Source organism: Trichechus manatus, unplaced genomic scaffold (assembly GCF_000243295.1).
Source record: "Trichechus manatus latirostris isolate Lorelei unplaced genomic scaffold, TriManLat1.0 scaffold00006, whole genome shotgun sequence".
In the NCBI taxonomy this organism is placed as follows: domain Eukaryota; kingdom Metazoa; phylum Chordata; class Mammalia; order Sirenia; family Trichechidae; genus Trichechus; species Trichechus manatus.
In genome coordinates, this window is record NW_004443942.1 from 10,925,823 (window position 1) to 10,949,873 (window position 24,051).

Here is a 24,051-nt window from a genome sequence, read left to right on the forward strand (position 1 = left end):
CCCTTTGGGGGCAGTTCTACTCTGTTCTATAGGGTCGCTATGAATCAGAATTGACTCAACGGCAATGGGTTGGGTTTTTTTGTTAGCATCACACTTCCAAGAAGTCCAAGAGGTCAGCTGCCTCCCTCCTTGCCAGTCCCGCCTTTCTGACTGGTCCTCAGGCCTCTCAGGCTCAGCTGCACACTTGAAACAATTAAGGGCAGACAGGCCGAGCCGAGTGCCAACTTTCTCACTCTGACGTGTTCTGCTCTCAACTGACTGTGCATTTTAAATTTTTTCCTCACTCCAATGACAGAGTCTCTGAGAATCCCAAGTCTCAGAGCCCAGCTTTCATGCAGAGAGAGGGCTGCTACCGTCAAGGCCCTTTAAATGTCTCCTGAGTCCTTCCACTTCTCTCTCCACCACCTCCATCCTGATCCAAGCCAGCATCAGCTCTTGCCTAGATTACTGCAGCTGTCTTCTGACTGGTCTCCAGTGCCTAGTCAGGCTGGCCTCCAGTACATTCTCCACATAGTGCCAATGCATGTGGCTACACAGGTTATGCGGTTTACAACCTGCACAACTGAAGGAAGCAGCCCTGAATTAGAAATCAATGCTTCAAATTCAACATTTATCATATAATCTTCCTTTAAAAATAGTTTAATGGCATCCTACTGAACTTAGAAAACTTTTAGAAAATAGCTTACTAGGTTTTACACAGTATACCAGCAACCAGTTGCCTTGTGACTCATGGCAACCCCATGTGTGTTGGTGTAGAACTATGTTCCGTAAGATTTTCAGTGGATGATTTTTCAGAAGTAGATCACCAGACCTTTCTTCTGAGGAACCTGTGGGTGGAGTTGAACCACCAACCTTCTGGTTAGCAGCTGAATGCATTAACCATTTGACCACCAAGAGTTGCACAGTCTAGCCCATTTATCCTGCTGACCTTATCTCATGCCCCTCCTCCCCTTGACCTCTGTACTCCAGCCACAGTAGACAGACTCTTTTCTTCATGGTGCCTTTGCACGTAATTTTTTCTCTGTCTGGAAGTCCCCCAGCTCTACTCCCTAGTATTTTTCAATTCACTGCCTTGGTCGCAGTTTGAAATTTCTTTTTAATTTATGCCATTCTTTGGTTAACATCTGTTTCAACCATGACGGCAGGGACCACCAAGTGTTTTATTTACCATTGAATCTTTAAAGCCTAGCACAGTGCCTGGCCGATAGTAGATGCTCAATGAATACTCGTTGAATATGTGAATGCTGCCCTGATGTTCTTGAAAAAAATGAACCTCAAACACAGCCCTTATCTGAGCTGCCCTGTGGACAGGTCTGTAAGTCACTTGGAACCCTCCTCCACAGCTGTTGTCCAGAGCAGTCACAGAATCACACATCTGGGAGGCCCCTCATTTTTGCAGAGGAGGAAACTGAGGCACAGAGAGGGGGTCTGACTTGCCCCAGGTTGTATATTGAGTTGGTGGTCATGGGGATGGAGAACACCTATACCCAACCTGAGCTTTTTCTTTCTCTCCCCTAAAGACTACCCCAGTTGGAGGGTGGCCCATAATGGGTGGCCCCTAGCTGGGTGCAGAGTGGTAACCTCTGGAAGGGGATCCACAATGTGACTCACACCTGTTTTCACACCTTAAGCCTCCCAGGCCTAAGTTGTGTTCAGAATAGCTCAGTGCTGCATGTGTGCAATGGACTCTATAAATAAGCTTCCTAGAAAATGACTAATTTCATAATCAAAAGCAGAAAGAGTAGCACCTCTAGACTGCAGATGAGAACGGAGCAAGAGTCCGATTCTCTGTCCTGTAGTCAAAGGACTCAGGCAACCCCAGCCAAAAGCCACATGCTTAGGCTGTTCAGGGGAGGGTTTTAATTACATTTCCAAAGAAAACAGATGTCCCATTCAGCTTGAATGGGCAGCCCAGTCTCTGGGCATTGCCCTTCTCCCTCCCCACCAAGATCAGAAATAGCTACTTGCAGTGGATTGCTGCACGCTCCTTCTCTCTCCTTCTCCACTTGTATCAGCCAGGCAACATGAGCAGAACACTGGCCTGTGACAACAGGCAGCAACTTGCTGGGCTGGCCACCCACTGCTGCTCTTAGAACCGGAAACCCCAGAAGTGAAGGGACTTGGACATCGTCCAGCCTGTCCTTCATTCACCCATGGAGAACAGCCTGGAGGACAGAACCTTCCCAAAGCCGTTCCCTCCAGTGCTGAGCCCCTCCTGTGAGCAAGGCACCAGACAATGCCTGTCCAGGAATACAATGAAAGCAAGCCAGGCCCCTCCCAGCCCAGCTCCCAGTCTTCTTAGGAGAAATACCTGGAAACATGACTGCACTATGATACCTGCTTTAATTGGTCTGCGTGTGTGACACCTTGGCAGGGTTCTGCTCAGTGGTGAGAGGGGAGGGAGATGGGAAGTCTTCTCCAAAGGGAAAACGGAAGCTGATTCTTGGAAAGATGTTGCTAGGCGGATGAGGGGTTGTGAGGGAAAGAACTTCTCGGGCACTACAAGCAGCATGAACAAGGCATGGAGACCCGATATATATGGAATGCTGGCGCTAATTAGAAGTAGGCTGGTCAGTGGGATGGGGAAGCAGATGGGGCTAGGCATCAGCAGAGGCACATGAGTGAGAAGCAGACCTGGATGCCAGGGATCCTGCCTCCTTGGTAGGGCAGCCCTCTTCCACTTGATCATGTGGTTTCCCCTGCACCAAGAGGCACACTGGCTTCCTCGTCCCTGGCCTGGGCTGGGCAGGTCTCTAACAGGAAGGGGGTAGGCAGCAGGGCCAGCAGCATGTGGTGAGGAATGGACATGAGACCCAGTTGGTGACATCTGATCTTGTCCCAAACTCCTCTTTAAAAATTCTTTTTCTTTTATTTTGGTAAAATTCACATAACATAAAATTCCCCCATTTAAAAATACACTACAATTTAGTGACATTTAATACAGTCAAAACGTAGTACAACCACCACTACTGCCCAGTTCCAGAACATTTTCATCAGCCTAAAGCTCTGGCCCCACCAGACATCTCTGCTTGCTGAACCAAACCTGCGCATTCCCACTTCTGGACCTTTGTGCTGTTCTCTCTTTAAGCCTGGCTCACACATCACCTCTTCCATGGAGCAGTCCCTGATCTCCCTGGGCTCCTACACACACCTGACTCACACTTCTCTGTGGATCTTACTTCGTTCTACTGCTATAGTTAGCTGTTTATACACCTGCCTCCCCCACTGGGTTGCGAGCAACTTCGGAGCATGGCCACCCCCTCAACCACCTCTGCACCCCAGGTGTTCAGCACAGGGTTGGGCCTGTTGGTGTAAATGTTAAAGACCAAATGAAGGGCGATGCAAGGGTCTCAGGGTTGGTGGCTTTGAGGGCTCTGGAGGGTAGACTCCAGGTAGGAGTTTCTAAACCTGGGGAAGATGGTCAAACCACAGCCAGGAGGAAGTCCAAAAAGTCATCCAGATTTTCATCAGCATTTTTGGTGTGCAAGGCAGAAGACATGCTGATTCCATGGAAAACCAATGATCAGGCTGGCCACCTCATACAAATGAGTCATGTGTCTCAACTTGGAGAGGGCTTGCCCTGCTCCATGGGGTGAGTTGCAGGGACCCACATATGTGGCATTCTCTCTCACCTACTTGCCTCATAATTCACTCACAAGGTGTCTGGGTGGGGAGATGTGAAATCTGGGGTCAACGCAGGAAGTACAGGTAGTCCCTGACTTACGACATATCTGAGTTAAGATGAACTACACTCAGGACTGTCCGTTTTAGTTTTTTTTTTTGTATATCTTGTCATTAGTAATATGTACTACCTATAACATTGCAGCACAGTTTGCTGATGTGGTCATTCTCAGATTTAACCCTCAAAAACAAATAAAGATCAAATTTATAAAGATACTGATAATGAAAACAAAAAAAAATGAGGTATTTGGCTTACGTCAGAACCGACTTATGATGGAGTAGTCGTAACGGAACCCATTGTAAATTGGGGAGTACCTGTATTCTCAGTAGAAAACAACTGGAAATGTGAATGGAGAAGAGAGATCCAGAACATCCAGACGGGGAAACTGAGGCCAAGAGAGGTTAAATAACTTGTCCAAGGTCACACACTGTGTGGACAGTTGATGCTTCCAGGTAATAACAGAACCCTGATTTCCTTTTGGGAGTTTTCTCTCTCCCTCTCGCCTGGTGCCCAGACTGCCCCTTGTCACAGGGAGGGTCCAACACCAGAGCTCACTTACCTGTGAATTCATATCCCAAACCTTTTTTTTTTAAACATTACATATTTATTGTAATGCTAGAATATGGATAATGTACATGGAAGTTATGGGACTCCATTGGTACTGCACTAAGAAATGAAGTGCCTGAGTTTCTTTTTTTTCTTTTTAATTTTTTTTTTATCCAAAGCTTTCTAATGAACATCTTTTCTGCCTAAGCTACACAGAGTCAGTTTCTGTTGCTGGCAACTGAAGAACCCAGACTGGTGTGTGCAGCAAACTCATGGAACAGAAAGGCTCTGAGCCCAGGACTCCCAATGCTTAGTTCACTGCTATTTCCATCCTGCCAAGCTGCCTATCCTCCCTGCCCAGCTGTCCACTGTCCGGCCATCTGTCCCCACGTCTGAGCAGACTGCAAACTTGGAGTGTTCTGGATCCCAAACACAGGGTCTGAGTGTTCTCTGCTTGAATGTGCCCAGATAAATGATAATTCCTTCCATCCTTGCCTTGTTGGTGGGAGACGGGGGTATGGAGGGTGGCAGAGACCCAAGGGAAGGGAAGATGAAAGGGTACTGGAGAGGTCCAGCCTGTTGAGGGGCTCAGGCAACACACATCTTTCCATATTTCATGTGAGTCTGATTCAGGAACTGGATCATTCTTTTGTTCAACTCATGTTTACTAAGCACCTACTACGTGCAGGCCATGGGTGCGAGGCCTGGGAATACGATGCAGTATAAGTTGTCTCAGTGTAATGGGGGGTGTGGGTAAGGAAAACAGAGATGGCAAGGCAGGTGGCCTGTTCTATAGGAGAAGTGCAGGGGGCTTCAGCACCCCTAATGAGGCACCCAGCCCAGTGCAGGAGTCAGGGGAGGGTTCCTAGGGCAGAACATCGATGATGAGCTGTGAAGGATTAGTGGTGGCCAGCTGTGGGATGAGAGGAGGGTGTTCTAGGCAGAAGGAGGGAATGTGGGAGGGCTGCGGGATAGGAGAAAGCGAGGCACGTGCAACGTGCAAGGAACGGAAAGAAATTCAGACTGACAGGACAGTGTGGAAAGAGTCTGGCATGGGGCAGGATATTTTACAGAGATGTTCCTTTATGGGTTTTTTTCCCCCATATTTTTCCAGAAAGGCAAGGCAGGTCTACCTTCCCTCAGGTTTGTCTGCAGGACCAAAGGCATAAGATACTGGAGGAGCCACTTCTTCATGGTCTTGTTCTGTGAAAGCTGGAGACCCCTGAGGGGGAGGAGGGAGTATAAGGAAGTGGAGAGGGGTCTCCAGGCGTGGGAAGATGACAGAGGTCTGCTGGTCCTTGACTGGTGTGTACCGGGCAGTGACAAGACCTCCAGGGGTGGCTTTGAGGTGTGTGCACTGGGCTGGATCTTAGCCTCTGGGGTCTCCATACCCTACACAGGGCACAGAGGCAGCAGGCCCAGAGGGGACTCTTTGGGCTGAGCTAGGGGTATCTCAGTCGTAACCAGGGTGGGTTACTTGAAACATCCTTGGTGTGATGGTGGGGAGGTGGCACCTCAGTAATGATCGAGATTGAATTTCCTACCAGCTGGGGGTGATGGGAGCTCTGAGTCTGACCTAATTTCATTTAAGGAACACAATGAGACATTTCTTTCATAATCTATATTGACGATTAAGAGCTCTACCAGTGCCAAGAATGGATTCGTAGCCTGGAGGAGAGGTCTGGAAGCCAGGAGACCAGATGAAAGGTGGCTGCAACAGTCCGGGTAAGTGACAAGGGTGGCCTGGGCTTGCAGCTGAGGGTTGATTTGGAGGTGTGTAATATCTGCCTTGCCCCAGGGTTCTGTTTGCCTCCTTTGCTGGATCACCTGCTCCAGCCACCCTGGTCTTTAAACTGTAACCGCCTCTCCCTCATGCCTATGACCATCGGGCATATTCTTTCCTTTGCACCTTTGCTTAGGCTGCCTCTCCACCATCCCTTCTTTTTACCCTCCTCAAAATCCAACTCAGGCTTTACAGTCCAGCTTAACCTTCACCTCCTCCAGGAAGCCTTCCCTAGGGGTGGATCTTCACTCTGCTCTCGCCAAGCTGTGTGGCTTTGGGAAAGTTTCTTTGCCTCTCTGGGCCTTAATTTTTCTCGTTTGTAAAGCGAGGCTGACCGTACCTTCCACACAGGATTGTGGTAAGGGTTATCAGCAAATGAAAGAATGTATGTGGGAATACCTATCGTGGTACCTGGTAAATAGCAGGTGCTTAGGAACTGCGCAAGTGATCAGCAAAGGCACTGGAGAGGAGGAAAATGAGGGCAGAGGACAGTGAGCAACTTTCCAGAAAAGGGCTGGGAGCCTGGCTTACAGAGGGTAAAAGGCTCTTAATATTGCCTAGGAGACTGGGGCAGCTTTTTGGAGGCTTGAGGCATCTGAGGAATGCATGCCCCTCCTTCGTGACACTGGGAAGCCTTTGCCGGGCCTGGAGGTGTCTGTGTTTTGGTCATGGTCTCACTCTGTCAGCCGACCAAAGGCCCAGGATGAACTAAGTTTACCTGCTGCCCCCGAGGAGGAGCCAGTCCCGTGCTCTGAGAAGGAGCTAGAGGGAGGCAGGAGGAGCCTTTGTCCTGCCAAATTGCTAGACTGGGTGAGATGGGGGAGTGGAGACACACAAAGGTTCTTTGCTGGTCTTGGCCACCATGCTGGGGTCAGAGAAGCAGGGGCCTGCTGTGTAGGCAGCAATGAAGGGGGTCAAGAGGCTCATGGCCCAGACCAAAGCACTTTGTTCCAATTACATCTTTGGGATAGGGGGTCAAGAATCTTACTGCAACTTAGCTCAGTCTCTGAGGTTGGTGGACCCTTCCAGCCTCTCCTGGAGGCCACCCTGACTTTCTTTTAAAACCCACATTTTCGTTCTCTCACGTTTGGGCTGGTGAGGATGGAAGGGGGTAGGAGGAGGTGATGAGGCTGAGGAAGCAGGATGCGGAGGGGGTAGAGAACCAATCTTAAGGTCACTTGTTTAGGAACATCTTCCACAGCCCCCAGACAGATTGGGAGGACAACAAGATAACAGTACTAACAACAACAGAAACAGCATTCATCTCTATTGAACCTTTACCATACATGCCAGTCACATGTTAGCATACATAAGCCTTACAACAGTCCTGTTGTTGTTGGGTGCTGTCAAGTTGACTCTGACTCATAGCAATCCCATGTGACAGAGCAGAACTGCCCCATAGGGTGTTCTCGGCTATAATCTTTACGGAAGTAGATCACCAAGTCTCCCCCTGTAGAGCTGCTAGGTGGGTTTGAACTGCCAACCTTTTGTTGAGCAGCCAAGCCCCTAACTGCTACACCACCAGGGCTCCTTAAAACAGTCCCAGGAGGAATACATCATACCTGCATCCTCTAGATGAGAAAATCAGATTCAGAGAGGTGAGGTGACCTGCCCGAGATCACCCAGCTACTGATTATAGATCTGAACCCAGATCTGTACCCCACTGCCCACATTTTTAACCTCTCTTCTCTTCTGCCTTTCAGCCTTTGGTGAAAATAATACTTTGAAAAGAGGAAGAGAGCACACATTTACTAAACAGAAGACTACAATGTTTGTTTTCTATATGTCCTTTTTAGAATCTTCAATAAACCCATGGGGTGGTGTATGATGATCCCTGCTTTATCAGTGAGGAAATTAAGGCTCGGGTGAGGGGTGAAGTGACTCTCCTAGGCTCACACAATGAGCAAGTTAGTGATGGAGCCAGAGGAAGACCCAGCGCGCCTGTCCTCCTGCCCAGGGCCCTGAGGGAACTCACTGCTGTAGGGCCATTAGCTTCGTGTCCCCTCCTGAGGAGAACAATCGGAAGTCCTGCCCTGGACAGTGACCTCAGGTTTCTGAGCGACCTTCTTTGGGAGCCTGGCTGGGTGGGGAATGTGGGTGATGGTAGCAGCTGCAGCTACGTCAGTGGAGTGACAAATGAACATACTGGTCCAGGACTCAGTGGCCCTGGGCTCTAGTCCCCAGGTCACTGTGTGACCTTGGGTCCATCCTTCTCCCTCTCTTGGTCTCAGTAGCGCCAAATGAAAATCAAAGGGTTGAATTAGATTACCTTTAAGGGTCTTTCCTTAAAGGTCAGGCTAAAATTCTGGGGCTGTCAAGGTCTAATGAGGCGGATGGTGAAGTGGCAGAGAACCAACAGAGGGTGCTCACAGAACCAGCGAAACAAGGCCTTGGCCCTTGGAGCCTGGGCAAAGGCTGCCCAACCTTGAGGTGTGAGGGCGGATCCTGCCCAAGCTGGCTATTGATCAAAGCTGAGGTCAGCTGTGATTGGTATCTGATTATCAACTGTGTGGTGGGCATGAGCCCAAAAGATAATCCAAGAACAGGACTTCAGAGTATAAAGATCATCTGGTCTACCCCTGTGCCTCCCAAGGCTTTGAAAACACTCCATTCTGCTCCCTCTCTCTACACCCTCCTCCATCCCCCAGGTATACAGTTTAATTTACAAGGAGAAAACAGGCAATCACAAACGTGAAGGTGTGATCACACCTCTTATGGGAGTGTTCTGGTATTCTGCTAGTTAGATGCGTTCTCTTACCTATAATGCCTTAGAATGTTATTTTCCCTCCACTAGAAAAGCCCCCTTTTCCCTTCTCTCCTTGGAAAACTCTTACTTGCCCTTCAAGACCCTGTTCAAATGCTACCTCCTCAACAGAACCCTTTCTGACTCCTTTAGAAGACCTGGATACTCCCTCTTCTGTTTTCACTGCTGTATTCAAGGATCCTCTATGATGCCTGTAACCCCGTCTCACAGTGAGCCACCTGTACACAACACTGTGGTTTATAAGCATTGCAGCTTCCTTTTGTTGAATGCTGTGTGCTGGATGCTGTGTCAAGTGCTGGATATATATTACATCATTTATTTTCTCACTACAACCCTATGAGGAGCCCTGCTGGCACAGTGGTTAAGCACTCAGCTGCTAACCAAAGGGTCAGCAGTTCGAAACCACCAGCTGCTCTGCGGGAGAAAGATGTGGCAATCTACTTCCATAAAGGTTTACAGCCTTGGAAACCCTATGAGGTAAACACAGCTATCATCTCCATTCTACACACGTGGGGACAGAGACTTGGAGAGACTGATTCGCTTACTCAAGGTCACACAGTGGGTAAGCGGCAGAACCAGGCTTCAGACTCAGTTTGGCCCAACCCCAAACCCATGCTTTAACCCACTAGGTTTAAAGCCTCTAATATGGACCCTCCAATTTCCGATGCTTAATACTTTAACTGGCACCAGGCATATGTCCATGAAATATTTCTTGAAAACTGAGAAGTGGGCTAGAGTTTCAGCATTTACAAATGGCTCATTAAAAATGCCACAAGAATAGTACTTGAAAGCACAGGCTTTGGGATTGGACTACTCAAGTATGAATCAAGGCTCCACTGTTGGCTGTATGATCTTGGGCAAGATACTCAGCTTCTCTGTGCCTCAGTTTCCTCATCTGTGAAATGGGGATAACAGTGCATACACCTCATAGGGTTCTTGTGGAGATCGAATAAATTTTGATCTTCACATAAGGATTTTACATGAGATGCATGTAAAATGCTTAGAGAGGGTCCAGTAAGCACCAAAAAAACTTAGTTTTCATCATCTTTGGGTCAGGTTTTGCCTGTTTCCTAGTTAATAGTCATTTTCTTCCTACAAGTGAGGTCCATGAAGTCCCCGGGATGAGATGAGTCCTGTGTCATGTTAGTAAACCCATTCTCTGAGATTTAAAAAAAAAAAAAAAAGCCCAGATTTGTGGCATTTGCCAATTTCTGTGGTGTAAATATTTCTGCCATGGCCGATTTCAAGCTACCAGTGTAATGGTCATGCTGCCTGTCTTGGACAAGGTCAGGAGTTTTACTCAACCTCCCTGTGCCTCAGTTTCCTCACCTTTTAAATGGACTACTAGTAGTGTTGTTGCTATTACTGTTGTAATAAGTAAATGTAAAACTCTTAGAAGAGTGTCTACCATACAGTATGCTATATAAGTGTTAGCTAATATTATTGTCATTGTTAACAGTTCTAATGCACACTTAGTCTCCTTGCTGCTTGTCTGGCCCTGACACTGGGCCAATCCCAGCAACTGGACTTCTGCTGTTTTACCTCGGCAGACACAGTCCCTGTCTCAGTCATCTGCTTTCTAGGATTGGGGCCTTGCCTACTCTGGCAGTATCTATCTCCACCTCCCACCCCAAGGACTGGTAACTGCCTAGCCTGTGTTAGTTATACACCCACCCAACACATGTGGGTCTCGACCTGCCTCTTGTTTCTGCCCTAGACATCCCTGATGCCAGCCGCTGGCTTGGATGGCCACAGCTGCCTATGCCTTGCTCTGGATCATCCACAGTGATCTCACTTGGCATCTGGCCTGCTCTCCATGGCTTGAAAGATCCCTTCTCAAAGTGCCTGCATGCACGTGCAGAGGAGAAAGCTGAGGTTCAGTGCTAGGTGTGCTCCCACCTACAGCTAGCGAGGCCCGCAGCTCTGCCATGGCCCACGGTGGGATCTAGCTACCTGTCAGGCCCCTGCCTCCAGCCTCAAGTTTCAGCCTTGTGTGCTCAGGGCTGGCAGCACAGGCTGCAAAGAGCCTGGCACCTCAGGATCTGGTGAAAAAGTGAGGCAAATTTTGTCAGAAGCAGGGCCTGGGAGTGGGCCAGGCAGAGGCTAGGCTGGAACAATTAGCGGAGTCTGAGGCTCCTTTAAGGAGCCCTGGTAGCGCAGTGGTTAGGTACTCTGGACTGCTAACTGAAAGGTCGGTGGTTCCAACCCACCAGCCACTCCGCTGGAGAAAGATGTGGCTTTTGTAAAGATTACAGACCTGGAATCCCTATGGAACAGTTCCACTCTGTCCTATAGGGCTGGTTTTTTTTGGGGGGGGAGGGGTACTCCTTTGCTAGGGCAGAAACTACAGCCTGTGAACCAGGAAGTCAAAGCAGCATGAGAAAAAGGCTGATGGATCAGGAATCCAGGTTGAAAGGGTCTGAACTCTTGAATTCAGACTTAATAAATATCAGCTGGATGCCTACTAGGTGCTATGTGTTTTCCACTACCTTATTCATTTGACACTATGTGAGGACCCTGTGAGGCAGACATTATTATCCCCACTTCGTAGAGGAGCTAATAGATGCTCAGAGAGGTTAGGGCTGGCATGAGGTTGCAGAGCTGGTAAGTGGTCGGCTCTTATCCTGCTTAGGTGGCCAATGGGGAAGACTGGACAAAGGCTGTCCCAGGCCAAGAATGTTGATCCTCTCATCCTCTCACTGCCTCGTGCCAGTGGACAGCTGGGGACCTGAAGCCACAGGTGGCTGTCATTAGAGGCCCCCCAACTGTGGCAGAATCCCTCAAAGCATGACAAGACGACCACTCAGAGATTGCACTTTAAGGCAACCACGGTCCTCTAAAAAAGGATGGGATTCAGAAGCAGAGAGACCTGGTCCAAACATTGGGCTCTGCCACTTTCTCCCCATGCAGTCCTGGGCTGGTGTCTTAACCTCTGGGAGCCTCAGTTTCCTCTTCTGTGACATGGGAGCAATAAGAGCTGCCTACTGCAGGGTTGTGATGAAGTTCAGGGAAGTGACTGATGTACAGAAAGTACTAGGCAATCCTTAGGCAGCCATCCTTCTCGTTACTACTCCTGACCTGGCTCAAAGCTTCCATTTCCCTCCAAGGCAGCCCAGCAGGGAGATGCTCCTGCTGTTTGTACCAGGCAGTGCCATCAGTTACAAAAGCCTGTTTCCTATTTCCTCAGGCTCTGCCAGGTGTTTCTGGAGCTAAGGAGAACAGGGAAGAGTAGCTGAGGATGAGAGGGGCTTCCCCAGCAGAACTGACTCTTCTCCCTTCTAGAGAGCTCCGGGTTCTTTCCAGGTCTCCGAGTCACACCCAGAGCCCTTGAGAAGGGCTGACTTCAATGGATTCCCCAAATCCTCCTACACCATGGAAACACCCCACCAGCCATGCTCACTCCTGCTAATCAGCCTTTGTCTCCCTGTTCCTCCTGCCTGGACAGGCCTTCCTGCTCCTCCCGTCCATGCTGTGGCCTCTTGCCTCCTCCTGGAAGCCTCCCTGTGAGTCTAATGCACACTGACCTCTCCTCTGGCTGAACTCTTCCCCCAGCATTCTGGTTTGTGACCTGATACCTAGTGATGGACTGCTCCCCACCCGGGGCTGCTCCCTGGATCTCCTGTCCATAACCTTGGACTCTGTGAGCTGCCCAGGCTGAGAAGAGGCCAGCCTCCATGTCCCCCATGGTAGGGAGCCCAGTGCACAGAAGGAGGGACAGAAGGTGGGTGGGCAATGGGCATTCAGCTCCTTCTTGTACACTCAGATTTGGAAGGAAGATGGGAAGGAGATACCAAGTGGAACAAAAAGAAGGAAGAAGTGAGTGGAAAGGAGGAGGGGCAGGCAGCTGCATGAGACTTGTGCCAGGGTCATGAGAGGACAGATGAGGCCCAGGAAGGGCATGGCTGCCTTGGATCATATTTAAGGCTCTCTATGGATTACCCCCTTGACTACGTAACTCCCTGGCTCAGATTCCTCTCTGAAAAAACCTTTAAAATTCACCTCCTCCAGGAAGCCTTCCCTGATTGCCTTTGATCTCTCCCCCAGCCCCTTGGCTCTCTGAGCTCTCTGTACTCATTGATGACACTTCCTACAACATAAAGGGCTAGAGGCCTTTGCCTCACCGAGAGCGTGTTTCACTCCATCTTTACCACCTGTAGTCAGAGAGTGTGGTCTTTTTTGACCACCATTCTTTTATCCAGTTCAGAGAGAGGTTTAGAATATATTTTCCATACTTATTTTAATCTTCATTTGTTTCTAAAATAATCTGAAGACAAAATTTGGTTTAATCTAACACGTATTTCTTTAGTATCAGGCTCTGTGCTGGGCCTGTGGGGATACACAGATAACTAAGACCCAGTTCCCACTCTTCACAAGCTTCCAGTCCAGCGAGTGGAGTCAGAAACATGTTAAACATCAACCAAGTCTGTCTTGAGGGAGGGTCTAGGTCCCTGGGTGGTGCAAACAGTTTGCGCTCGACTACTAATCCAAAGGTTGACAGTTCAAACCCACCCAGCAGCACCACAGAAGAAAGGCCCAGTGATCTGCTTCTGTAAATAGTACAGCCAAGAAAACCCTACGGAGCACAGTTCTAATCTGCAACACAAAGGGGCACCATGAGTTGGAACTCACTTGACGGCAATGGGTAGGATGGCACACAGGAGGGTCTGAGCTGCACAGAAGAGGGGGTGTCTGAGCTGAGACTTGAAGGACAAGCAGGAGCTCCCCAGGCAGTGAGGGAGGGCATTCCAGGCAGAGAACACTGCAGGGGCAAAGGCCTGAAGTGGAGAAAGGGCAGAGTTCTGGGAGAAAGGGGCATCTTCATGTGGCTGGAGGGGGAGCAAGAGAGGACTCACATGATACAGCAGAGGGCTACATGCATCAGGCTAAGACACACAGACTTTAACTCTTAGACTTTTATTTCTCAGTGGGAGTGCAGCTGGTATCACCATTCTACCTGGCATTTAGCAATGTGTGTGTGTGGGTGGGGGCAACAACATGGATGGATCTCAAAGACTTTATGACCCAAAAGGGTACCTGCTATATGATACCACTTACATGAAGCTCAAGAACAAAACTCACCTCCAATGACAGAAATTGGAACAACACTTACCTCTGGGAGGTGGGTACTGACAGGAAAAGGGAAAGAAGGAACTTTCAGGGGTGATGGAATATGTTCCACATCCTGATCTTGGTGATAGATACACATGCTCATACAATTGTCACAATTCACTGAATGGCACACTTAAGATCTGTACCTTTTCCTGTTTGTAAAATATACTCTGAAAATGTGTGTGAAGTTTCCGGTGGTCACAATGACTGAAGGGTGCTACTGGCAGATATTTAGGGAGTGGGGCCAGGGATGCCTTCACAACAAAGAATGTCCTACCCAAAGGCCAGTAGAGTTTCTGCTGAGAAACACTGCTACAGGCCGGGGGGGCCATGGAGGACATCTAGTCTCTGCTCAGACACCATCTCTTCTGCACAGCTTCCTGACTCTCCCATGTGCCATCCTACCTAGGCACCCCCATAAGGCAGCCTCCATTGACACTTAACATGCTTCTGACTCCACTCGCTGGACTGGAGGCACGCTGAGAGCGGGGACTGGGTCTTAGTCATCTGCATATCCCCACAGGCCCAGCACAGAGTCTGATACTTAAAAACAGATAGAAGATTACAGCAGGTTTTTGTCTCAAGATTATTTTAGAGACAAAGTGGGTTTAAAATAAATATGCAAAATATATCCCAAACCACTCTTTAATGAGCAGGAAGAATTGGCTTCATCTGTGTTTTGGGAAGACCGGGCTTTGGTGGTGGCCGGAACCCACCAGGTCCAGGCTTCTCGGGGCAGTGACATGACGCAGAAGGTCAACGTGTGCTCTTCACTGCCACTCCTGGGCCTTGTATTTGGCCAACTCCAGCACATTAACCTGAAGCTGCCCAGGGCCAGGAGGGCCCCCTGCATGTCCCTCTAAGGCACCCCAGATACCACAAGGGCTGGGAGTAGGCCAGCCAGGGTAGTCAGAGGCAGCAGATGCCACAAGGAAAAGGAAACGCCTACCCTGTCCTCCCTTCTCTTCCTCATGATAAGCACGAGAGACAATGAAGGTGATCGTCATCCTCTAAAATGGAGTCTGAATGAGGTGGAGCTCCCTGGGAGTTCAAATTCACTGGAAGCAGGGCTCAGGGCCAAAGGAGAACACAGCAGACTTACACTAAAATGCTCGCCTGATCCCTTCCTTTACGAAGCCTTCTTTGACCTCTCGTCTATGTTCCCATAGTCCTCTGCCGCAGCACCATAGCACAATTACTGCCTAGGGATGAATTCTGGCTCTGCCATTTATTTGCTGTGTGTTCCCGGCAAGTTACTTAACCTCTCTGAATCTGTTTCCTCACCTGTAAACTGAGAATAATAAACCTTCTTACTGAACTGTTAAGGAGATTAAGTGAGATAATGTAGGTACAGTAATCACTCACTAAAGATTGTTGCTGTGCCATTGAGTCTGTATCGACTCATAGTGATCCCATGTGACAGAGCAGAACTTTGACTTCGCCATAGGGTTTTCTTGGCTGTAAGCTTTAAGGAAGCAGATCACTAGATCTTTCTCCTGTGGAGATGCTAGGTGGGTCTGAACTGCAAACCCTTCAGTAAATGGTCCAGCGCTTAACCGTTTGCGCCACCAGGACTCCTTTAGTAAAAGTTGGTGCTTTTTATTATCACGGCATGCATCCATATGGTCCCTCGTTGCCTGATTAGTTTTCTGGTGCCTCCATTAGACGTAAGCCCCTTGTGGACAAGGTCCTGGTATTTGTGTTTATTGCTGAGTATCTGGTGCCCAGCACGATGCCTGGTACAGTCTATACTTGCATGCATGAATGAATTCCATCCACCAAAATCTCTCCTGAGGGCTTTCCTTTTCTGCCCACAATACCTCTAAATCACAATAATTCTTCAGAAATGGAGGTTGGACTCATTTGTATTCTGTCCCCTCTTCCCTCCTCGGTATGATCTCCAAGGCCATGCAGAACCCACACAAAATTTACTTTTTTAAATTAACGGCTTCTTCCTGCACTCTCCACTCCAAAGACTTCACTCAATGGTCTTTTTCATGGTGGGCACACAAAAGTCCTTTTGTTAAAAAAAAAGTACCCAAAACCAAATCAACAAACTCTGGAGGGTCTCCACTTGAAATCTGGCAGAGCTGCATGCCCGTTTGCCATGCCCTCAGAGCTTCACGGCCGTGTCCTCCTCGCCTGTGATTCTGACCCTCTCCTTGGCTCCTGCTCTGCTTCCCTGATCTTGTTCTAGGCCAGGACCCTCGGTCACATCATCTGCATCTATGAAGTCAACCTGCATGTATTATCCACAGATGACACATTTCTTTCCCTTGCACCCCTTGGCCTTGTCATACCCTCTTGAGGGTGCTTAAAATGGATGCCTTGGGACTCTGAGATGGAAAAGCTGTATGCTTGAAGGGGTTCACTAATGACTGTGTCCAACAATAAAGAAATGGTTAAATAAATTATGGTAAAGCCACCAAGGATGGCTTATGATAAAATACAGAAGTTCTGATAAAATATTAAGTGAAAAATGCAGTTCTGATAAAATGTTCAGTGAAAAATGCAGGCTACACAACTGTAAGTGGACTGAGTTCAACTATGAAAAAATATGTTTTGGTACAGAAAAAATAGAATAGAACATATAACCAAACTCATTGCTGTTGAGTTGATTCTGACTCATAGAGACCCTATAGGACAGAGTAGAACTGCCCCATAGAGTTTCCAAGGAGCAGCTGGTGGATTTGAACTGCCAATGTTTTGATTTGCAGCTATAGCTCTTAACCACTGTGCCACGAAGGCTCCAGAACATATAAGGCCATGGTTAATCTCCTTAAATTTGCTCGCTGATACGGCTGTGTTAATTTTACAATTGTTATTTATTTTTTAAAGGCGCGGCAACTCCCTTAGGCAGATGATAAAATATACATGTAATTAGTCTTATAAGAATTTTAGATGTTGACTCCAGATGCCCGCATGCTGCCCACATGCTCCCCCCCTACTGAAGCCCACAGATCCCTCCTGAATGACCTCCAGAAAGACCGGGGCATTTTATGTCAATTGTTCGGAAAGACATGCTGAGATGCTGAGACTTGGTATCTCTCTAGTGACTTCAAACAACCACTTCACCAGGAAAAGGATGGGCCATTTAGGGTCTGTTTATTTTGCCATCACAGTAACCAGATTTGGCTACCAACAGTTTAGCCCCTGCATCAGCCTGAAGTTAGGAATTCCCATCAAGATGCTGGCTCCATTACAAATCTGCAAACTGTGGATCCCTGACATCTAGGTCCAGGGGGTCCCCTCCCAGGCCACCTGCCACATTTTGCACTCCACGTATGGAAACTTGAATCTAGGCTGCTTCACAGAAGACACAGGAAGGGTGGCTTCTGTTCTATGTGCTACAGCTCAGTGGGAAAAGGTTTCTTCAGTCTAAGAGCCTGGGAATTTCTGAGCTTTGCCAGACATGGTAGTCAATGTGTTAGTTCCACATCTCACCAAATGAGAAAAGATGGAGGCGATGTTGATGAAAAGGGGGAAAATCTTACTTGCTGTAATACTCTAGCTTAAGACAAGGAAGAGCTATTTGGTGATGGCATTGTTCAAACACTCCTTTTAGTTTCTCTCTTGGGATGACCCAGGTTTCAGGTGGAGTTTGCATTTGGTGGCCTAGAGAATCTATGATTCTATGACAACAGAGACCACAAGTCAACCTGTCCCCTCACAAGGTCCAGCCCAACATCTGGCTCCCTTTGCCGATGGCAATCACCAGCTCCTCTGTGACAGGAACATCTGTCTGATCTCATCCACCATATTATCCAAGTCCACAGAAGCCACACCTCCATGTGGTCTCTGGTTTTGGGGAAGACAATAATGTGGGCCCACAGATATGAAGGCCAAAAGAGCTTAGGGCTTCAGAGGCCTCAGAAACCCCAGCCCCACCTCCCAGAGATGGAGAAACTGAGCTCAGCATAGAGAAAGAGCCTCTTCCCCAGTCATTTAATCATGAGTAAGTTCAAGACTAGAACCAGGTACTACACACAGACAACCGTGCTGACTCACACTGGAAAGAACATCGGTTTATACATATTTCCTGGTGAGTTGGTTAAATTTTTGGTATAGGGTGTCATATAGTTTGAAATGTTCACAATGCCCTGTGACCAATTTAATGCAGACAATAGCTTTAAATGATTACTGACCTTCTGGAGTTTTTCCATTCTCACTTACAGATCCATTTAAACAATTAATTAGGTGCCTGAAGAATTTATACCTCTATAAATAACACCGCCCCCCCCCAACCTTTTTGGGAATCTGTCCATTTACTGGAGAAGATAACTCCTTGTCCTACAAATATGGGCCTTTGTGCTGGAAACAAGTTCTTTAAAATCTCTCCTATTAAGGAAAATGGCTGAGGGCACAAGAGTTACACAAAAGAAAATTTGCAGTGAAGCCAGAAGGATATACATTTGCACAGGAAGAGGGATGAGGGAAGACCAACACTGTTACCATTTTAATTGTTTCCAAGTCATTTCAGGTATGTTTTACTATTTACCTTAGTCAACAGCAGTTTTTATAATATCAAGTCATACTGAATAAAATATACAGATTTAACTTAAATTTTCATACTCGAATGACAACAGACATTCAAATCATCTGAGCTTTACCACTGTGATCATAATAAAGCTTACTATGCCCTTACTATGCCATACTATCTTTTTTTATTGGTTCATATAAGTCTAAGTTACAAGGTTTTGTATGGAAGTTGGCATTTCCAACATTCATTCATTCTACAACTACTTACCAAGCCCCTGATGTCAGGTTGGGTTTGTTAGGCACTAGGAACATATGGATAGAAGTCTTCAACGTTGTTCAATTTCTTATTCCTCAGGCCTGCAAGCACCTACATGATCTGGCCTTGCTCCTCTCTCCTTTTTTCCTTATCACTCTTCCCCTTTGCCTATCTCTTCCAACTACACTTGCTGTTCCTTGAAAATACCATGATATTCTTACCCCAGGGCCTTTGTGCATGTGGTCTCCTCTTCTTAGAATGATGTCCCCTCAGGTCTTTTCATGGATCACTCCCTCACTTCACTCAGCCCTTTGCTTAAATATCACCTCGTCAGAGATAATTGTATTTAAAAGCAAATCTCCCCGCCATACCACTCACCTTTTCCCTGTTTCATCTCTCTCCAGAGTTATGTGCACCACCTGAAATGTTGTATATTTGCTTACGCTTTATTCTCTGTCTCCTCTGGTAGAGCTGGGCAAAAACTTCATCTTTTTCAACAATGTATCCCCAGAGCCTAGAACAACCTGGCACGTAAGAGGTATTTATGCGTATTTGTAGAGTCCATGGGTGGCACAAACAGTTAAGCACTGGGTTACTCATCAAAAGGTTGGTGGTTTGAACCTACCCAGAGAGGCCTTACAAGAAAGGCCTGGTGATCTGCTTCCAAAAGGTCACAGCCATGAAAACCCTATGGAGGGCAGTTCTACCCTGAAGCACACTGGTTGCCATGAGTCGAAAAAGACTTGATGGCAACTGGTTTTATTAATACATATTTAGGGAATGAATGAAAGAATGAATGAACAAACAAACTGGGTCTTGACAGTTCAGAGTGCTCGGTGAGCCAGCCTTGCAAGAGGAGGCATTATGATTCCTCGTCAGGTTCATGGCCCCTGTCCTAAACCTCACCCCCTCCTCCCCCACTGTTGGACACTTTTTGTGAATGACATCCTTAGCCACTCAGGCTCAAAACCTTGCCATCACTTCTCAGTCCTCCCTCCCTCTAGTCCCCACATCCAATCAGTTACCAATCTTGCTGACGCTGTGGCCTCTTGCACCGATGCCTTTTTCTCTTCATTCTTACAACCACCCCCAGTCTAGACCCTCATCATCTCTCACCTAGACCACTGCCATCATTCCCTATCTGGGCTCCCAGCCAGCAGGCTCTCCCGGCTCCAATCTGTTCTCACCGGGCAGCCAGGGTGAGCTTCCTAATGGCCAGCTTTGATCATGTCTCTCCCCTACTCAAAACTAAAGACCAACTCTTCAGCTTGGCACTCAGTGCCCCCAACAACTGCCTCCACCCTCCTACCCAGCTCTCCTTCTCATGGCTCCTCTTTTATCCTTTTTGCGCCAGTAGAGTGAACCACTTACCAGTTTCTGTGCGTGCCCTGGAAGTCCCCACTGCCTGTCCTCTGCTCATGCTGTTTCCAATACTTGAGATATCTTGTCTCCTTTATTCTAATGTACAAATCATTCAGGCACAGCTCAAGTGCTATCTAGCTTTTCCAAGAACATCATTCCCGTTTTCCAGGGGAAAAAATCCCTCCTTAACTCTTTCTGAGGGTTATACTCTCTTTTAGGGCAAATCTTAGGAGAGGGCAGGCAATATGATGCAAAGAGTTCACAATTTGAAGGTCCAGCTCTCTGGCTCTGACACTTTTAAGGTGTGCACCCTTTATCTAATTTAATTTAAATTAAATTAAACTCTGAGTCTTAACTTCATCATCTGTAAAATGGGAATGATAATACCATTGATATCATGGGTGTGTTATGAGGATTAAGTATAAGTGATAGAGTATAAGAAAAACTATGACACTATATAAAGATTAATTTTAAAATTCAATCACACTAAGGTGTAAATAATTGATAAACCAAAGTGGTGCTCCTCCCAAGGAGCTTTCATGGATGTCTTATGCCAGCTGGGCCCTAAAGTCCAGGAATGTCAGTAAGGGAGGAATTTCCTGAGGGAGGGAGGCTTGGAGGCCCTAAAATACCATGTCCTTTTTTGAGCTAACGAAGGGAAGAAATGGGGGGTAGATCCACAAAGCTTAGTGCTAACGGTATTAGGAGCTATGAATTTCTGAGCTTTTTCTATGCCCCAGGCACTGTGCAAAGTACTCTACATACATTATCTCATCTTCACAATTCTTTGAGTCAGGAATGACTCCCTCAGAGGATAACAGAAGAGGAAAACCAGGCCCATAGCAGTGATATAAATAAGTACACCCTCCTACCCCCATAACAGTTCAGAGCTGAAAGGGATTCTGAAAATCTTTCAATCCAATGCTTTTACTATTATTTTTTATAATTTATTTTTGTTGCTGTTGTTGAAAATATACACAGCCAAGCACACACCAGTTCAACAATTTCTACACATACAATTCAGTGACATTAATTAATGTCACTGAGTTGTACAACCACTCTCACCCTTCTTTTCCAAGCTGTTCCTCCCCCATTAATGTAAACTCACTGCCCCTTAAGTTTCCTATTTAATCTTTCAAGTTGCTGTTGTCAATTTGATCCCATATAGACAGATCTTAAAAGAGCACAATGCTCAAGGCAGACATTCTTTACTAGTTAAACTACTGTTTGGTTTTAAGAAGACTTCAGGGAGTATTTTTGGTGTAAAGTTTAAGCTTTAAAGATTATCTCAGGGCAATAGTTTCAGGGGTTCAGCCAGCCACCATGGCTCCAGAAAATCTGGATTCCATGAGAATCTGAAATTCTGTTCTGCATTTCCCCCATTCCAATGCTCATATTTTTCAGGTGGAGAGACTGAGACCCAGGGAAGTTATTATTTATTGAGATCGCATAGCCAGTGAGGAGGAGGCTGGGCCTGAAACCCAGATCTCCTCACTCTCGGGGTGGAGGCCTCTATACGGCAAAAACTCCAGCGTGACCACTCATTATGGTCTATGTAAATGGAACCTCTTGGCACACGGTGCCATTTCCATGGACTACAATGTGAGTGGTGGTCCCTGGAGTTATGTCATTTGGCCACCTTGGCTCTGCTCTATGTCAGGCTGCTCACCCCTCTTGATGCAAGAGCCTCAGGCCCTAGAGACTGAACATCTCGTCCCTGCCAACTATACCATGCAAGGGAATCTCCTTAAAGGTGACTAACTTCATCCATCCACCATCCAGCTATGGATGCACTCCTTCAACGAAACTCTTGGGGCACCCTCATTGTGCCAGACATTGGGCTCAGCTCTGGGGACACCCAGTTGCCCTTGAAGGACCTTGTCCTGAGACATCACCCGAGCCTGGCATGGCTGTAACTCAAGTTTCTCAAGAAGTTTTGTCAGCAATACCAAGAGGCCACACTCAACAAACACCAAGGAAGAAGAGGTGGCTCCACATAAAGGACTTGGGGACTTTCATAAAAGAATAGCAAAAGGAGTCTAGGGGACAGAGGGATAAAGGGGACTGGTTGGATTAAAAGACCTGGGCCCTTAAGGAGGAGAGGAGAGTGACTGGGAGGACATGAAGTCAGGTCAAAGTGGGGTTTGCGATGAATCCTTGAATGTCACATCACCGGGTCCCACTGAGGTCGAACCAGGACTAAAGCCCTGGAATCTGATCTCTATCCAAGATTGTTTCATTCTCCCAAACAAAATCCCAAACCTGAAGTGCTTTAGTAAGAGAGCTCTCCTATGAGGCTGAATGAGGCAAATTAAAGGCAAACCCTTCTTTTTTTTTCTTCTTCTTTCCCTTAACCTTAAGGATGGCAGCAAATGAATGGCATCTGCAGCTCCAAGTGGGGGCAGGGCTGGGATTACAATTTTCGTGTCATACTAAGGTGATTTTTGGGTTCTGGGGCTTCAGCCGGGATTGGGTCGAATTGTGTACTGTACTGGGGGGAATGAGTACGAAAGCCAAGAGACCCTAGATTCTAATGCAGGCTCTGCCACTAACTCTCTGGTGGCCTTGGTGAAGCCACCTCCCTGGGCCTCAGTTTCCCCACCTGTAAAATGAGGTGGTTAAACGAGTTCCCAAGGTTCTTCTGGCTCTGACCCGCTGGGCCACGCGATCCTTGGTAAGATAAACCCCACACTGCCCCCAAGGCTCTGACCCCGGCAATCTACGGGTTTTGCAGGAGCCTGGCTTCGCCTAGGAAAAAGCGGCATGCTGGGGGAGGGGAACGTGCTGGGCTTTTATTTTGGGGGTAGGTGGGAAGCGGGTGGCTAAAGCCACAGGGTCCGAGGGAGCCGGGAAGGCGAGGGGTTCCGGTTTATAGACTAGCAGGCTAGGGCGATTTCCAATTTCCCTCCCAGGAGGTCTAGACCCCGGAAAAGCGATGCAGTCAAAAGCCGCGCACTGGCCTCAGCCGCAGAGGCTCGCGCCCCGGACCACTATCCGGATCCCTCCCGGGAACCGCGCACCAGCGTCGTGGGGAGTGGCTGCCGCTCCCTCCCAGGACCCCTCCCCCGCAGGGAGACCCCTCCCCCCAGTCCGGGGGCGCCCGGAGCCCCATGGGGGCGTGGCGGGGGCGGGCGCGAGCTCCTCCGCCCCGGGGCAAGAGGAGCTCTCAGTTGCCGGGCCGCTCTAGGAGGCACCCCGCGCCCTACGCTTTTCGGCTCCCCACACAAAGGCGCCGACAGAGGCGCCGCACTTACCGGCCAGAGCGAGCTCCGGGCGCCGGCGAGCGGGCGGGCCGGCTGGCGAGAGGATGTGCGCGCTCGAGTGTGCGTGTGTCTGCGTGTGTTCCTGTGTGTGTCTGCTCGAGTGTGTGTGTGACGGGGGCCGCGCTAAGCTCTGTGCGTCTGCGTGTGCGGGGGCGTCCGTCCGTCGGTCCGTCTGCGAGGCGCTCCGTCCCGCTCTCCGTGCGCGCTCCCTCGCCCGACCGCTCCACCAAATGCGCTTCAGCTGCGGAGTCGCGGACGCAGCCGCCCGGCGGCCTCAGCCCCCCACTCCCCACCCCCGCCCCCAGCTCCGCCCCGCCCCCGGACGGCTTGCGCTGCTCTCCGGGAATGGCGCTGGGTCCACGGGCCCGCGGGGCGGGGAGGCTCGGCAGCGCCCAGGGCCTCAGTAGGTCTCGATCACAGATCCTTGACCTCTGAACCCCATCTCAGTACCCTCCCTCCCCAACTCTGCGCGGAGCCCCGCAGGTGCCGCCCCCGCGCCAAGCCTGCCTGGACAGGGAGGGCGGGGGAGTCGTAGCACCACATCCATTTCATTCATGATTTTCTCCTAGGAGCTCCAGGCCGGGACTGCGCCGCTACGGCAACCGCCAGAGGGACCCCGGCGGGGCCTTCCGGACCGAACCCCAAGCGAGACGGACAGACAGATGGGAGTGGGGCAAGCGAGACAAAGGGGGAAGAGCTGCAGTGAGGGGTGCGTGGAAGGGGTGGTAGGGCGCTCCCCGCACCTGCCCACACCTGCACACACGGAGCTCGGTCCCCAGGGCCCGCTCTAATGCTCAGAGGAAACGC

General features: G+C 48.8%; 1 protein-coding gene across 1 annotated transcript in view; it reads right to left on the minus strand.

Moving 5' to 3' along the window:
* The window catches only part of PTPN5 (protein tyrosine phosphatase non-receptor type 5), a 59,869-nt gene extending 36,776 nt beyond the window's left edge, over positions 1-23,093 (minus strand). Inside the window, exon 1 of the mRNA XM_004369832.1 lies at positions 22,938-23,093. Within this exon, the coding sequence (XP_004369889.1) occupies positions 22,938-23,093 (156 nt within the window). The remainder of the gene's footprint in view (positions 1-22,937) is intronic.
* Between the last annotated feature and the right edge of the window lie 958 nt (positions 23,094-24,051).